The 14647-nt window shown below is 44.9% G+C and overlaps 2 protein-coding genes across 8 annotated transcripts in view; one reads left to right on the top strand and one right to left on the bottom strand.

Moving 5' to 3' along the window:
* The window catches only part of pidd1 (p53-induced death domain protein 1), a 149796-nt gene extending 146647 nt beyond the window's left edge, over positions 1-3149 (bottom strand). For 5 of the 7 annotated variants that reach the window (XM_038807485.1, XM_038807482.1, XM_038807486.1 and 2 more), the window contains exons 1-2: positions 2915-3068; positions 2428-2576 (exon numbers count right to left, since the gene is read on the bottom strand). The gene's annotated coding sequence lies outside the window, so the exon portion shown is untranslated. Of the gene's footprint in view, positions 1-2427; positions 2577-2914 lie in introns of all 7 variants that reach the window. The other 2 variants (XM_038807484.1, XM_038807487.1) reach the window with 2 other exon arrangements.
* On the top strand, positions 3091-14213 carry LOC119971650 (60S acidic ribosomal protein P2-like). The gene is made up of 5 exons (XM_038807492.1): positions 3091-3297; positions 6511-6634; positions 6722-6770; positions 13110-13196; positions 14097-14213. The coding sequence occupies exons 2-5, from the start codon at positions 6512-6514 to the stop codon at positions 14171-14173; spliced, it is 336 nt and encodes a 111-aa protein (XP_038663420.1). The 5' UTR covers positions 3091-3297; position 6511; the 3' UTR covers positions 14174-14213.
* Positions 14214-14647: the final 434 nt, after the last annotated feature.

Raw genomic sequence — 14647 nt, 5'->3', positions numbered from 1 at the left:
AATGGTTCTGGGGGTGATACCAAGTCAGTCAGGTATCAAGCTGTTTAGTTACGCATGCTACCGTGACCTTGCCACAATGAGAATTGTCAACTACAATTTTCACTATAATAACGCGGATGTAATTTAGTCAACCTGTCAATGTCCCTGGTAAACAGAAATACAGATGTGGTTAGCTGCTTAATTAAAATGAAGGCATTTTGTTCAAGATGGAAACTTCGAATGACAAATCAGCAGGCTAATCCTCCACCCAAAAGAATGAGCGGTCAGAGGACTCTCTTTGGCTGTCGCTTTCTGAGGAGACAGCATCTTCAGAGGAAATCATGAAGAGTTAATTTAAAAGTGAGTTGAGAATAATGGCTCTTTATTTTTATTGAACAATGATTGGTAGGAAACCATAAATTTTACAGCTGAAACTATTCTGTTCATTAATGTGTTTTGTATTGGTTTACGATGCCTTGTCTTGCTCGACTACTTTTCAGTCCATCTTTCTGAATTCAGTGGAATGCACATGTCAGAATTCAGTATCCGGTACAGCAACAGGTATTCAACGTATGCCCTCCCTCACATTGTTGATTAACTGGATAATGGGAAGTATGAAATGAAATGAAATGAAAATCGCTTATTGTCACGAGTAGGCTTCAAATGAAGTTACTGTGAAAAGCCCCTAGTCGCCACATTCCGGCGCCTGTTCGGGGATCGAACCGTGCTGCTGGCCTGCTTGGTCTGCTTTCAAAGCCAGCAATTTAGCGTTGTGCTAAACAGCCCCTGTTTAACTGTACGTTGTGCTAAACGTACAGTTCAAATCATACGAGTGTGATGTCCACTTTAATTTGCATGGGGTAATATTGTACCCAAGACACTATCTAGTGTAAAACTTGTGATATGTTAAGATATGGGACCAGACCCCCAAATTTGTTAGGTTACTGGAGAAGAACCCCAAACATTTTTTTTTAAATTTGTAAAACTGTAAGGAAAATGTACCTCATCCCAGGAGCGATTACTCTAAGCAATATGTAGCAATTATATTAAATTTATATTAAAACAATTTTTAATTTAAACACAGAATAACCACTTTAACATCAAAGAAATAGCTTTACAATTGTCAGGTAAACTGTTCTTAAACATAGAACATACAGTGAAGGAGGCCATTCAGCCCATCGAGTCTGCACCGACCCACTTAAGCCCTCACTTCCACCCTATCCCTGTAACCCAATAACTCCATCTAACCTTTTTGGTCACTATGGGCAATTTATCATGGCCAATCCACCTAACTTGCACGTCTTTGGACTGTGGGAGGAAACCGGAGCACCCGGAGGAAACTCACGCAGACATGGGGAGAATGTGCAGACTCCGCACAGACAGTGACCCAGCGGGAATCGAACCTGGGACCCTGGCGCTGTGAAGCCACAGTGCTATCCACTTGTGCTACCGATTTCAACTTACTAACTACATCTGCCACTAATTCCCATTAAGCAACCCAATATAGTTCAAATGCCACTTATAAATAAAGTTAACAAACATGTTACTTGCTTAGTTGTGTAGAGACATTTGGAGAGAGACCCTTTCAAGCAGCAGAACCAACACACTGCTGCTCAACCTTGCAGCATTTCACAAAATTGCTGTTCCAACTTAAAATCCTTCTGTCAGACACAAAACCTATGGGAAACTGTAAAACTGTGTCAGACCTGGTTCCTCCTATTAATTACATCATCTGTATCCACTAAGATGTCACATGAACTGCTCAGCTAGGACGATATACAACCCCTCATAAATTATCTATTATCCAGGGAATCTCCAGCAATCAGAACAATACCCCATTAACCCTTTATCTGTAACCAAGTAAATGGTTGGAATCAATCATGACCGCACCTTTTAAGACTCAGTTCTAGCAGACATTCTGCCTACATGTATTTTAAACCAGGGTTTTAAAAAATAACATTATCGTCATAAATATGAAATTAAACATATACAAATTTTTACATTCATCACAGATATTTTAACAGAAATGCATGGTGCTGTCAGGAACTGTTTTGTTCTGGGTTCCTGACAATACTGACAAGCCAGCCTCCCAAGCCTTAGAATGCTGGCTACCTGAAATAACACGAAAAAGCTTTCATTGCAAGATTTTGTATTAAATGGGTGTGTTTTTTTATTTTTATTCATTCTCAGATTGTGCATGTGCTGTTAATTCTGGTTGCCCTGATTAGGCAATTTTACACAACTGGCTTACTTGGTCACTGCAGAGGGCAGTGAAAAAACAGCAGGATTTGTGTGAGACTGGAGTCACATATAGACAGATCAGGTCAGGGCAATTGGTTTTATTCTCTAAAGGACATAATTAATCAGCTGGATTGATATGATTTAGTAGCTTCATGTTCCCTCTACAAAAAATGAGAAAGGGAAATTGGCATGAGGATTATACCAGACCTGAGTTTTGAAGACGTCTCTGCTTTCATGTTTGCTATTATTCCTCTTCTGTGCTCCTGTGCATGGAGACATTCAGGTGGTCTCCTTAACAGGAGTTAAGGGTTTGGAATTTCTGAGCCATCCTCCAGTTCTCCTGTATTATGCATCATCTAGTTTTGCAAACAGGGAAGCATTATTGACGTGTTGAACTAACACATAGATAATTACAGACATAACAATGTACAACGAGAACTTGAAGGATTTCACTAGGTTACAAATTGTTACTTAATTTACAGTCCTTCCCCCCGCCCCACCCCACCCCAAATCTCAACTTCTGCAGGTCGTTTGGGGGTGCATTCGGTTTCTGCATGTCCATTGTTAAGAGATTTTAATAGAATGGGGATTCTTATGCGGAGGGGGTCTACTAATCTTGGTACGTTGGCCCCTTTGGTAAAATCAAAGTTCGTACTAAAGAATTGCTGCCAGTCACAGTTAAAACTTTTCTCACCTTCCTGTTTACTCTGAGACGGGAAGGTCAAACAGTCGCCTTTAACATTAATACACCATAAACATACCAACGGTGACATTTTGAGCTTTACAATGTTTCTTACTTTCCACGTTGACAGCTCGTGAAACATTCAAGTGTGAGATTGACTTTCTTCCCCTGCTGCCGAGTGCAGGGTTCCAAACTTCAGACCAATGGGGTAAAGGATTACTCAACTGGCTGTACGATTGGTTCAGAGCCAGTTGGGACTGGCCAATGATCTTGCAGGAGGCCGGCACGTCCATCTTTATGTCCGGGAGTCGAGACGAGGCTCGCTCTTTTCCGCTCCGAGCGAGTGTGTGAGGAAACAGCAAGAGCCGAGCCAGCCTGCCCGCCCCGTTGCACAAGTAAGTCCAGCTCCCCACGTAGCACCATCCTCCCCGGGCGGCCCGCACTCCCAATCCCCGCCTCAATAATAAACTCCTCAGTCCGGGGTCGGTCCGACGGCAGTGCTCACGGCTGTTTCAAAGGGATTGTGAGGGCGGCTTGAGGCCTAGAAAGGAGGCCTCAGAGGGGAGGGAGAGCGAATCACTCGAGGCTTTGCCCAGGCTGCCGCCTCCCCGGAGTATTTATACCGGGGAGGGGGGTGATTTATTTGTGTGCTGTTCTGTAGTTGCTGCTGGCCTGAGGTGCGGGTGGAGTGCCCTACTCCTCTCCGCGCGCGGCCTCCACGTGCTTTCGAAGGGCCCTCGATTGTTACGCAGCTGGAGATAGGGTGTCCCCGAGTTCGGTTATCGAACGTTGGCGGTGCCTCCGCGCCACGGGGCGGCCTCGCGTGCAGCGTGGGAGCAGCCAGCTGCTGCGAAGCCTCTTCGGCCTTGATCCTCCTCAGCCCGTCCCTCTCCCCACAGGATAGCGGCTCCAGGCAGGCCCTGCTTTCCGTGCCCCGCTTGGGCAGTCTTAATACTCCAGCGCATTGCTTCCACTCTGTAATCCTGCATCGTCCAGTTGTACACACAGGGAAGCACTTTCTGATGTAATTTCTATAGCCATTGCATAAAAATGTTATACGTATCTATTTCCTGCCAATTGAAGGCAGTTTAGGTAGGTTACTATTTGAACTTTAGGCATTGATAGATTTCTTTTTTAAAGCGACCCGATTATTATTCTCCTATTTTCTTACCGGCGCAGACCTGATGGGCCGAAGTGCCTTTTCTGTGCTGTGACTCTTAAGCTTTGTTTTACAGTGTGTTATATTAAGCATTTAACAGCAGAGGTGGCTTGAAGCTCTGCTTATGAAAGGATGGTGTTGAATAAAGAAGCAAGTCCCTCATTTTCGAACAAATGAATGCCGTTTAATTCCTGTCAGGAAATCTTATTCTGGGAGAATTTTGTACAGATCCACGTGTACCATATCACAATATTTATTAGGCTTATGATATGAGGTTTTTTCGTGTGCCAGTCCTACCCCAGGTTTTAACAGGATCTTCCTTTACCTCCCACCTACTCCAGATAGTCTCTTGTTTGCCACAATGTTTTTTGCTGGGTCTCTTATGTTGGTGCTCTAATTTGCTCGCTTGAACTTTTAACTTTCGTAAAATGAATAAGTCTACCTCAGCAAAATTGCACTCATGGTTAGTGAGTAGACACATGGGCTGGGAACTGGGTTCGGTGCTTTGGCATCCAAGTGGAGAAAATTTTACCCATCTATGCAAATTTGTTCTGATTTTGTGATGTCTTGCCACAGTCTGAGTTTTTTCATAGAATATACAGTGCAGAAGGAGGCCATTCGGCCCATTGAGTCTGCACCAACCTACTTGAGCCCCACTTCCACCCTATCCCCGTAACCCAATAACCCCATCTAACCCTTTTGGATACTAAAGGCAATTTATCATGGCCAATCCACCTAACCTGCACATCTTTGGACTGTGGGAGGAAACCGGTGCACTCGGAGAAAACCCATGTAGACACGGGGAGAACGTGCAGACTCCGCACAGACAAGGACCCAGCGGGAATTGAACCTGGGACCCTGGCGCTGTGAAGCCACAGTGCTAACTACTGGTGTTGAGGCAAGCTGTTGGCATACCTTGTCTCTCACTGGCTTTGAGACCTGTCAAGTCAATTGTCTCTGCCCAGTGAGATTGTGCACAAAAATTGTCACAACTCCTTAGTTGATTTAAAATTGAATATCAAGGACCAGTCTGCGAAAGGGTTATAGAAGCTGCAGAGCTGATCCGCAAAGGAAGATGATGGCGGGTCCTGATTGCTCTTTGTATGTTGTGGTTTTATCATCTTTGTTACTTGTTGTGTAGAGAGCTTACAGTGGATCAGGAAATAATCTGTTTTTGCACAATTCTGTCGTCCATAAATTTGTGTTTTACCTGTGCTGCTCCAGCAGCAGCTGCCTGGTCTTGCTACTGGAGATGTTTTAACAACTAGATTGAGGTCCTGGAGCACTTCAGTAACAGTATGGTCGAGAAGGGAAGTGTCACTGCTGAAGGTATATATAGTTACACGCCATGGAAGATGGCCCTTTGGCCCATCGCGGCCACCCTGGCCATCAACCACTTGGCTTGTAGCCTTGATTGCTATGGTATTTGAAGTGCTCATCTAACTACTTTAAAAGTTCAGGATTATCGCCTCTACCATCCTTTCAGGCAGCGAGTTCAAGATTTCAACCACCCTCTGGCTGAAAACGTTTGTCCTCTCATCTCATCTAAACCTCCTGCCTATTACTTTATGTACCAAGGTAATTGACCCATCCACTAAGGAAAATGTACTTTTCTATCCCCCTATCTATGTCCTTCATAAATGTGCACGTCTCAATCCAGTCCCCCTTGGCCTTCTCTGCTCCATGGAAAACAAACGCAGCCTATCCAGTCTCTCCTTGATAGCTGAAACACTCGAGCCCAGGCAACATCCTGGTGAATCTCCTCTCCAATGCAATCACTTCCTTCCTGCAGTTGGTGATGAGAACTACACATAGTACTCCAGCAGGAGCCTAACCAGCATTTTATAAAACTCCAACATAACCTCCCTGCTCTTGTATTCAATGTGTCAGTTAATGAAAGCTTTTCCCATGTGCCTTCTTAATGTATCACTGATCAAAGTGTATTTTGTTATGTTGTCAACTCTAAATGTTAATGTGAGCGTCGAGACCGTCTTTCCCAGAGACCGGTGGAGATTGGGTTATGGGAATCGGGCACAGACAATACTGTGGTGTTGAGGCCAGTCAGATCCACAGTGACCTTATTGGATGGTGGAGTACACTGTAGGGGCTGAATGACCTACTAATTAGTATGTTTGTATGTATATAGTATACATTTGTATCTGAAAGTGTGCATCGACTCATTGTGCTCTCTCTTCAATCCCCCTCCAAAATGCCAGGGCAACTAATAACCTTGGTTCAGTACCTCCAGGAGAAGGGTGTTAATGGTCCGAGAGAAAAATAACCTGATTAGACAACAAGTTTTTCCAAGAAGAAACTAGAGACAAGTGAAGATGAAAGTGCAGAGAGAGATCAGGAGTTGCATCTTTGAGAAGACAAGTAGGAAAGGACTCTTACATAAGAGTAGATTTTTTAATGCCAATGTAACTAAAATTTGGGTGCTTTCTTTTAGAATGCGTTACGTCGCAGCTTACCTCCTCGCCGTGTTGGGCGGCAATGAAGCCCCATCGTCAAAGGACATCAAGAAGATTCTTGACAGTGTTGGTATTGAAGCTGATGATGAGCGATTAAATAAGGTATTGGGCTTTCATAGATACGCGAGTGCTGAAATAGTCTGAATTCCCAATTTCAGTGGAGATAATGCTCTTTTAAATGAATTTTAGGTCATCAGTGAGCTGAAAGGCAAGAACGTGGATGATGTTATCACAGCTGGTAAGCAATCTTGTATAAAATGTGGGTTCTTGCCAAAATCAGTTAATTAGCATTTGGTGTTGGAGTGTTCATTGTGCTCATGTACACAGGAATGTGAAGGTAGTGGGGTGGGGGGGAAATCTTAAATGCGATCCCTGCACCAACAGTGAAATAGTATGGATGTAATCAAACTGTAAACTTGGGGCCCCAAATGATGTGCGTTTGATTGAGGTTAGAGTAACAACTTAAATTTATGACACATTTTACATACAAATAACCATTTCAGCAATTTAGAAGATTTTATACACACTTGCCTTTGCCCGCACCTGCCTCTGACACACCTATTCCAAAGCATGTCCACTCTGGTCCTGCAGGCAGTTCTATCAAGCTGCTTAAATGTGTGCAATTCTGGTAGAGGGCATGTTGATACAGCTGGTCAACCCGGGTCCCCAGATCTTGCTCTGGGTTGCTGATTTACTAATCCAGTGACAATACCACTGAGTGACTGCATCTCCATTTTTTTTTAAATGGGAAGTAACTTGCAAAATCCAGAAATCTGGAAGAAAACTGAGTGTAGGTCCTAGAGACTATTTGCAAGCCAGGTGGGATATGTTGCAGGTTTGAGGAGAAAGTAATGGGTTGAAGTGATTTTTCAGCAATGGACCAAGTTTGAACCGTTTGAAGAGGTGTGGCCAGGTCGTTGCTTGTGTACTTTTGGCATAATGTGGAGAACAGTAGCTGGGATAGATTCTTAATTTAAAAGCACTTGGTTATCGAGTTGGCCTGAAGAGATTATCTCATTTGACTGCAAAAGCGATTCTCATAGAATCCCGACTGTAGAAGGAAGTAGTGTTCACCTGATTGAGGGACTTTAATTTGGTGACCATGTTGGATTGTAGTGCCACGTCACAGGACCTTGGACAAAACAATTGTATTTTCAAACTAAGTTTATGGGACATGAATGTCTCTGGCTGGACCAGCATTTATTGCCTGTCCCCAACTGCCCTCTGTGGCAAAAGGCATTTAAGAGTCAACCACATTAACACAGACCTGGAGTCGTGTGTGCGTGCGTGCGCGCGATCGGTTTGGATACCAAAGTTCTTTGCAACAAAATTACAAGAAAATGCAGAATTAATTGAGTCCACTTTCCTTACTCTTGTCCACCAACCTAACACCAATAGATAGATAGATAGATAGATAGAGAAATACAGCACAGAACAGGCCCTTCGGCCCACGATGTTGCGCCGGACTTTTGTCCTAGGTTAATCAAAGATTTTTGGACAATTTTTCATGGCCAATCCACCCAACCTGCACATCTTTGGACTGTGGGAGGAAACCCACGCAGTCATGGGGAGGATGTGCAGACTCCACACACAGTGACCCAAGTCGAAATCGAACTTGGGACCCTGGAGCTGTGAAGCAATTGTGCTATCCACAATGCTACCGTGCTGCCCTTAAGAAGTTAACCTACACTCCATTATTCTACCCTAATCCATGTACCTATCCAATAGCCGCTTGAAGGTCCCTAACGTTTCTGACTCAACTACTTCCACAGGCAGTGCATTCCATGCCCCCACTACTCTCTGGGTAAAGAACCTACCTCTGACATCCCCTCTATATCTTCCACCATTTATCTTAAATTTATGTCCTCTTGTAATGGTGTGTTCCACCCGGGCAAAAAGTCTCTGACTGTCTATCTATTCCCCTCATCATCTTATAAACCTCTATAAAGTCGCCCCCTCATCCTTCTCCGTTCTAATGAGAAAAGGCCTAGCACCCTCAACCTTTCCTCGTATGACCTACTCTCCATTCCAGGCAACATCCTGGTAAATCTCCTTTGCACCTTTTCCAAAGCTTCCACATCCTTCCTAAAATGAGGCGACCAGAACTGCACACAGTACTCCAAATGTGGCCTGACCAAGGTTTTGTACAGCTGCATCATCACCTCACGGCTCTTAAATTCAATCCCTCTGCTAATGAACGCTAGCACACCATAGGCCTTCTTCACAGCTCTATCCACTTGAGTGGCAACTTTCAAAGAACAATGAACATAGACCCCAAGATCTCTCTGCTCCTCCACATTGCCAAGAACCCTACCGTTAACCCTGTATTCCGCATTCATATTTGTCCTTCCAAAATGGACAACCTCACACTTGTCAGGGTTAAATTCCATCTGCCACTTCTCAGCCCACCTCTGCATTCTATCTATGTCTCTTTGCAGCCAACAACAGCCCTCCCACTATCTACAACTCCACCAATCTTCGTATCAACTGCAAATTTATTGACCCACCCTTCAACTCCCTCGTCCAAGTCGTTAATGAAAATCACGCAAACAGCAGAGGACCCAGAACTGATCCCTGCGGTACGCCACTGATAACTGGGCTCCAGGTTGAATATTTGCCATCCACCACCACTCTCTGTCTTCTATCGGTTAGCCAGTTTGTTATCCAACTGGCCAAATTTCCCACTATCCCATGCCTTCTTACTTTCTGCACAAGCCTACAATGGGGAACCTTATCAAATGCCTTACAAAAATCCATGTACACTACATCCACTGCTTTACCTTCATCCACGTGCTTGGTCACCTCCTCAAAGAAGTCAATAAGACTTGTAAGGCAAGACCTACCCCTCACAAATCCGTGCTGACTATCCCTAATCAAGCAGTGTCTTTCCAGATGCTCAGAAATCCTATCCCTCAGTACCCTTTCCATTACTTTGCCTACCACCGACGTAAGACTAACTGGCCTGTAATTCCCAGGGTTATCCCTATTCCCTTTTTTGAACAGGGGCACGACATTCGCCACTCTCCAATCATCTGGTACCACCCATGTTGACAGCAAGGACGAAAAGATCACTGCCAGCGGCTCTGCAATTTCATTTCTTGCTTCCCATAGAATCCTTGGATATATCCCGTCAGGCCTGGGGGACTTGTCTATCCTCAAGTTTTTTAAAACGCGCAACACATCTTCCTTCCTGACAAGTATCTCCTCGAGCTTATCAGTCTGTTTCACACTGTCCTCTCCAACAATATGGCCCCTCTTGTTTGTAAATACTGAAGAAAAATACTTGTTCAAGACCTCTCCTATCTCTTCAGACTCAATACACAATCTCCCGCTACTGTCCTTGATCGGACCTACCCTCGCTCTAGTCATTCTCATATTTCTCACATATGTGTAAAAGGCCTTGGGGTTTTCCTTGATCCTACCTGCCAAAGATTTTTCATGCCCTCTCTTAGCTCTCCTAATCCCTTTCTTCAGTTCCCTCCTGGCTATCTTGTATCCCTCCAGCGCCCTGTCTGAGCCTTGTTTCTTAGCCTTACATAAGTCTCCTTCTTCCTCTTAACAAGACATTCAACCTCTCTTGTCAACCATGGTTCCCTCACTCGACCATCTCTTCCCTGCCTGACAGGAACATACATATCAAAGACACGCAGTACCTGTTCCTTGAACAAGTTCCACATTTCACTTGTGTCCTTCCCTGACAGCCTATGTTCCCAACTTCTACACTTCAATTCCTGTCTGACAGCATTGTATTTACCCTTCCCCCAATTATAAACCTTGCCCTGTTGCACACACCTATCCCTCTCCATAACTAAAGTGAAAGTCACAGAATTGTGGTCACTACCTCCAAAATGCTCCCCCACTAACAAATCTATCACCTGCCCTGCTTCATTACCAAGTACTAAATCCAATATGGCCTCCCCTCTGGTCGGACAATCTACATACTGTGTTAGAAAAGCTTCCTGGACACACTGCACAAACACTACCCCATCCAGACTATTTGATCTAAAGAGTTTCCACTCAATGTTTGGGAAGTTGAAGTCACCCATGACTACTACCCTGTGACTTCTGCACCTTTCCAAAATCTGTTTCCCAATCTGTTCCTCCACATCTCTGCTGCTATTGGGGGGCCTGTAGAAAACTCCCAACAAGGTGACTGCTCCTTTCCTATTTCTGACTTCAACCCATATTACCTCAGTAGGCAGATCCCCCTCGAACTGCATTTCTGCAGCTGTTATACTATCTCTAATTAACAATGCCCCCCCCAACCTCTTTTACCATCCTCCCTAATCTTGTTGAAACATCTATAACCAGGGACCTCCAACAACCATTTCTGCCCCTCTTCTATCCAAGTTTCCGTGATGGCCACCACATCGTAGTCCCAAGTGCCGATCCATGCCTTGCGTTCACCCACCTTATTCCTGATGCTTCTTGCATTAAAGTATACACACTTCAACCCATCTCCTTGCCTGCAAGTACTCTCCTTTGTCAGTGTTACCTTCCCCACTGCGGCACTATGTGCTTTGGCGTCCTGAATATTGGCTTCCTTAGTTGCTGGACTACAGATCCGGTTCCCATTCCCCTGCCAAATTAGTTTAAACCCTCCCCAAGAGTACTAGAAAACCTCTTTCCCCCCCCCCCCCCCCCCCCCCCAGGATATTGGTGCCCCTCTGGTTCAGATGCAACCCGTCCTGCTTGTACAGGTCCCACCTTCCCCAGAATGCGCTCCAATTATCCAAATACCTGAAGCCCTCCCTCCTACACCATTCCTGCAGCCATGTGTTCAACTGCACTCTCTCCCTATTCCTAGCCTTGCTATCACGTGGCACCGGCAACAAACCAGAGATGACAACTCTGTTTGTCCTGGCCTTTAACTTCCAGCCTAACTCCCTAAACTTGTTTATTACCTCCACACCCTTTTTCCTACCTACGTCGTTGGTACCAATGTGCACCACGACTTCTGGCTGCTCACCCTCCCCCTTCAGGATCCTGAAGACACGATCCGAGACATCCCTGGCCCTGGCACCCGGGAGGCAACATACCTTTCGGGAGTCTCGCTCGCGACCACAGAATCTCCTATCTATTCCCCTAACCATTGAATCTCCTATCACTATTGCTTTTCTATGCTCCCCCCTTCCCTTCTGAGCCCCAGAGCCAGACTCAGTGCCAGAGACCTGGCCGCTGGGGCCTTCCCCCGGTCGGTCATCCCCCCCCCCCCCCCCCCCCCCCAACAGCATCCAAAACGGTATACTTATTTTGAAGGGGAACGGCCACGAGGGATCCCTGCACTGTCTGCCTGTTAGTTTTCTTTCCCCTGACTGTAACCCAGCTACTCTTGTCCAGTACCTTTGGTGTGGCTACCTCCCTGTAACTCTTCTCGATAACCCCCTCTGCCTCCCGGATGATCCGAAGTTCATCCAGCTCCAGTACCTTAACACGGTCTCTGAGGAGCTGGAGCTGGGTGCACTTCCCGCAGGTATAGTCAGCGGGGACACCAGTGGTTTCCCTCACCACCCACATCCTACAGGAGCATGCAACTGCCCTAGCCTCCATCCCCTCTTACTTTACAGAATTAGCTGCCCTGTAGACTAACTGGACCTCTGCCCTCTGACTCTGCTTCCAGTCAGCTGTATCTAAACTCCTGGCTCCCTTCACGCTCTTTGATAAATATAGGAAATTAAATGTCAGGAGCACCTTACTCCCTCCTCACCTAACTCCCTCAGTCACCAAACTCTCACTGTCGCACTCAAATGCCACAAGTTCAGCACTCTAGTGCAAACCAATAAAGTTAACATACAATTTAGCTTCCTAATTGCTTGTCATACTTGCATTTTAACTTTGATCTATGTGCAAAGAGCCTCCATTTTCTCCCAACTACCAACATTTTACTTGTTATCTTTTCAAATAGGAAAATCTACGTTTTCTATTTCTCCCAATGGAACATTTCATTTTCATTTTTTTCCCATCACGATATCACTTTACAACAGTTTTTATGTCCTCCCAGATTAGTGTCCCACCCGGATATGCATAGTCAGCGAACCTGGATCGGGGCTCTACATTTAAACAAAAACTGATTGTTAAATAGCTGGCACCCAAACACAATCCGTAATCTATGCTAGTATGTTGCCCCAATCCGTAATCTATGCTAGTATGTTGCCCCAATCTCACGAGCACTAATCTTGTGTAAATGTTGTGTTGAAGATGGTCGCAGGGGCTGTATGGTGGTGAAGTGGTTAGCACTGCGCCTCATGGCACTGAGAACCTGGGTTTCGCCCCAGGTCACTGTCTTTGTGGAGTGTGCACATTCTCCCTGTGTCTGGGTGGGATTTCTCCCACAACCCAACGATGTGCAGATTTGGTGGATTGGCCATGCTAAACTGCCCCATAATTGGGATCTCTTTTTTTTTAAATGTTTGTTTAAATATACGGTGAGTTGGGGGAGAAGCCTATCCTCCATACTATCTGCATGCTTGTAATTGGGATTAATGTGGAAATTTGGAAGTGTTGGGGGTGCGGAGGGAGATGAGCTGAATCTTCACAAATATGGATATATTATGTTGACTAATTGCCTTATCTTTAGGGAATGCCAAGCTTGCCAGTGTCCCTGCTGGAGGTGTTGTATCTGCTGGTGCTACAGGTGGTGCTGCTCCTGCTGCAGCTGTTGCTGGTAAGTGCTCGATCTCTTGTATTAACTTCAGCCTGATTGTTTTGGGGGGGGGGGGGGGGTTGCAAATATAAATGTGTGGTAGAATTTAATGCTTTGGTTAACTTGCAACTGTATAGATTCACGCTTGACAACAGTGGGAGAAATGTCACCGGTGTGTGCCAAGCGTTATTGATTTACTTGCACTTTTTGCACAAGTTACTTTGGACAGGGGTTTTGTTTGCATTTGGTTCTTAAAGGAGGAAAGGGCTATGTGAGCACTTAAGTCAACACTTGAATGTTGCAGTGCTTTATCCTGGTACATTTTGCATGGTGGGGGTTGGTTTACAGGCTTGTGGCGACAATTGTCTCGTGCCCACTTTCATGATGCACAGTATGTAAAGCACTGGCTTTAATTGTTTTTGACAATGTGACATGCCCAGCATTGGCCTTTAGGAATTGGTGGCATTTAAGAATGGCCACTTGTGTGAGGCCAGGGTGCCTGTGATTAGTGGTATAGGGCTGGTTTAGCACAGTGGGCAAAACATCTGGGCTTGTAATGCAGAACAAGGCCGGCGCTGGTTCAATTCCCCAAACAGGTGCCGGAATGTGGCGACTCTGGGCTTTTCACAGTACCTTCATTGAAGCCTACTTGTGACAATAAGTGATTATTATTATTAACTGATGCCACTGCGACATGTACGCTGGCTCAGCAAAGTCTGTTAAATTGATTGGTAACTTCTGGTGGTTCAATCATCTTTAGAACAAAGGTGTTTTTTTTTTTGCTCGTCTTGCTTATTTTGGAGGTGGGCAATTAATGGAGCCACATTTCTGTGAATATAAAATAAATTCATTAAGATGTGTTATAGTATGAAAATGAAGATCTTGGTTTTGACCATCTTTTCTTTCCCCATTCTTTATCAGTTGAAGAAAAGAAAGAAGAGAAGAAAGAAGAGTCTGAAGAATCAGATGATGACATGGGCTTTGGTCTTTTTGATTAAATACAAAACTGTCTTTAAAATAAACTGTTCTGTGTCCTAATAGAATGTCCCTTGTATTTGTACAGTGTTGGAGTATAATATGGGGTTACGGGCAAGCTAATGAATGAGCAATAAAATGGGTGGACTGGTGTCTACCTTGTATACAGACTGAGATAAATGGAGGGAATTGGAAAATGATGGGTTGAAGTCTTTGGATATGCTGACTATGTATTTTCCAAATTGGGCAACGGGTCTACAATCAGGAACATATATTTTTCGATTCCTAATGGGGTATGCAACAATACTGTGTTGGAACTGAGCCGTGCAAAGATGATTTGAAACTCAATTCCTATTCAACTGTTGTCTGTTCATCACAGCTGGGTCAGTGCAAAGGGATGATGGGGTTGGTCATCTCGGTAATCGAGTGCTCCCACTTGTGCAGACTGGGGACATGAACTTAAGTTGAAGAGCTGTTAACTCCATCCTGATAGAGGC

The sequence above is a fragment of the Scyliorhinus canicula genome, chromosome 9 (assembly GCF_902713615.1).
Source record: "Scyliorhinus canicula chromosome 9, sScyCan1.1, whole genome shotgun sequence".
Classification (NCBI taxonomy): Eukaryota; Metazoa; Chordata; class Chondrichthyes; order Carcharhiniformes; family Scyliorhinidae; genus Scyliorhinus; species Scyliorhinus canicula.
This window is presented reverse-complemented; position numbering and strand designations above follow the sequence as displayed.

What these genes read in the sequence shown, in the direction of transcription:
- LOC119971650 (XM_038807492.1), top strand. Translation starts at nt 6,512, where the DNA reads ATGCGTTACGTCGCAGCTTACCTCCTCGCCGTGTTGGGCGGCAATGAA. An exon ending in GGATGATGTTATCACAGCTG is followed by an intron (nt 6,771 to 13,109) that starts GTAAGCAATCTT and finishes CCTTATCTTTAG; the next exon opens with GGAATGCCAAGCTTGCCAGT. An exon ending in TCCTGCTGCAGCTGTTGCTG is followed by an intron (nt 13,197 to 14,096) that starts GTAAGTGCTCGA and finishes ATTCTTTATCAG; the next exon opens with TTGAAGAAAAGAAAGAAGAG.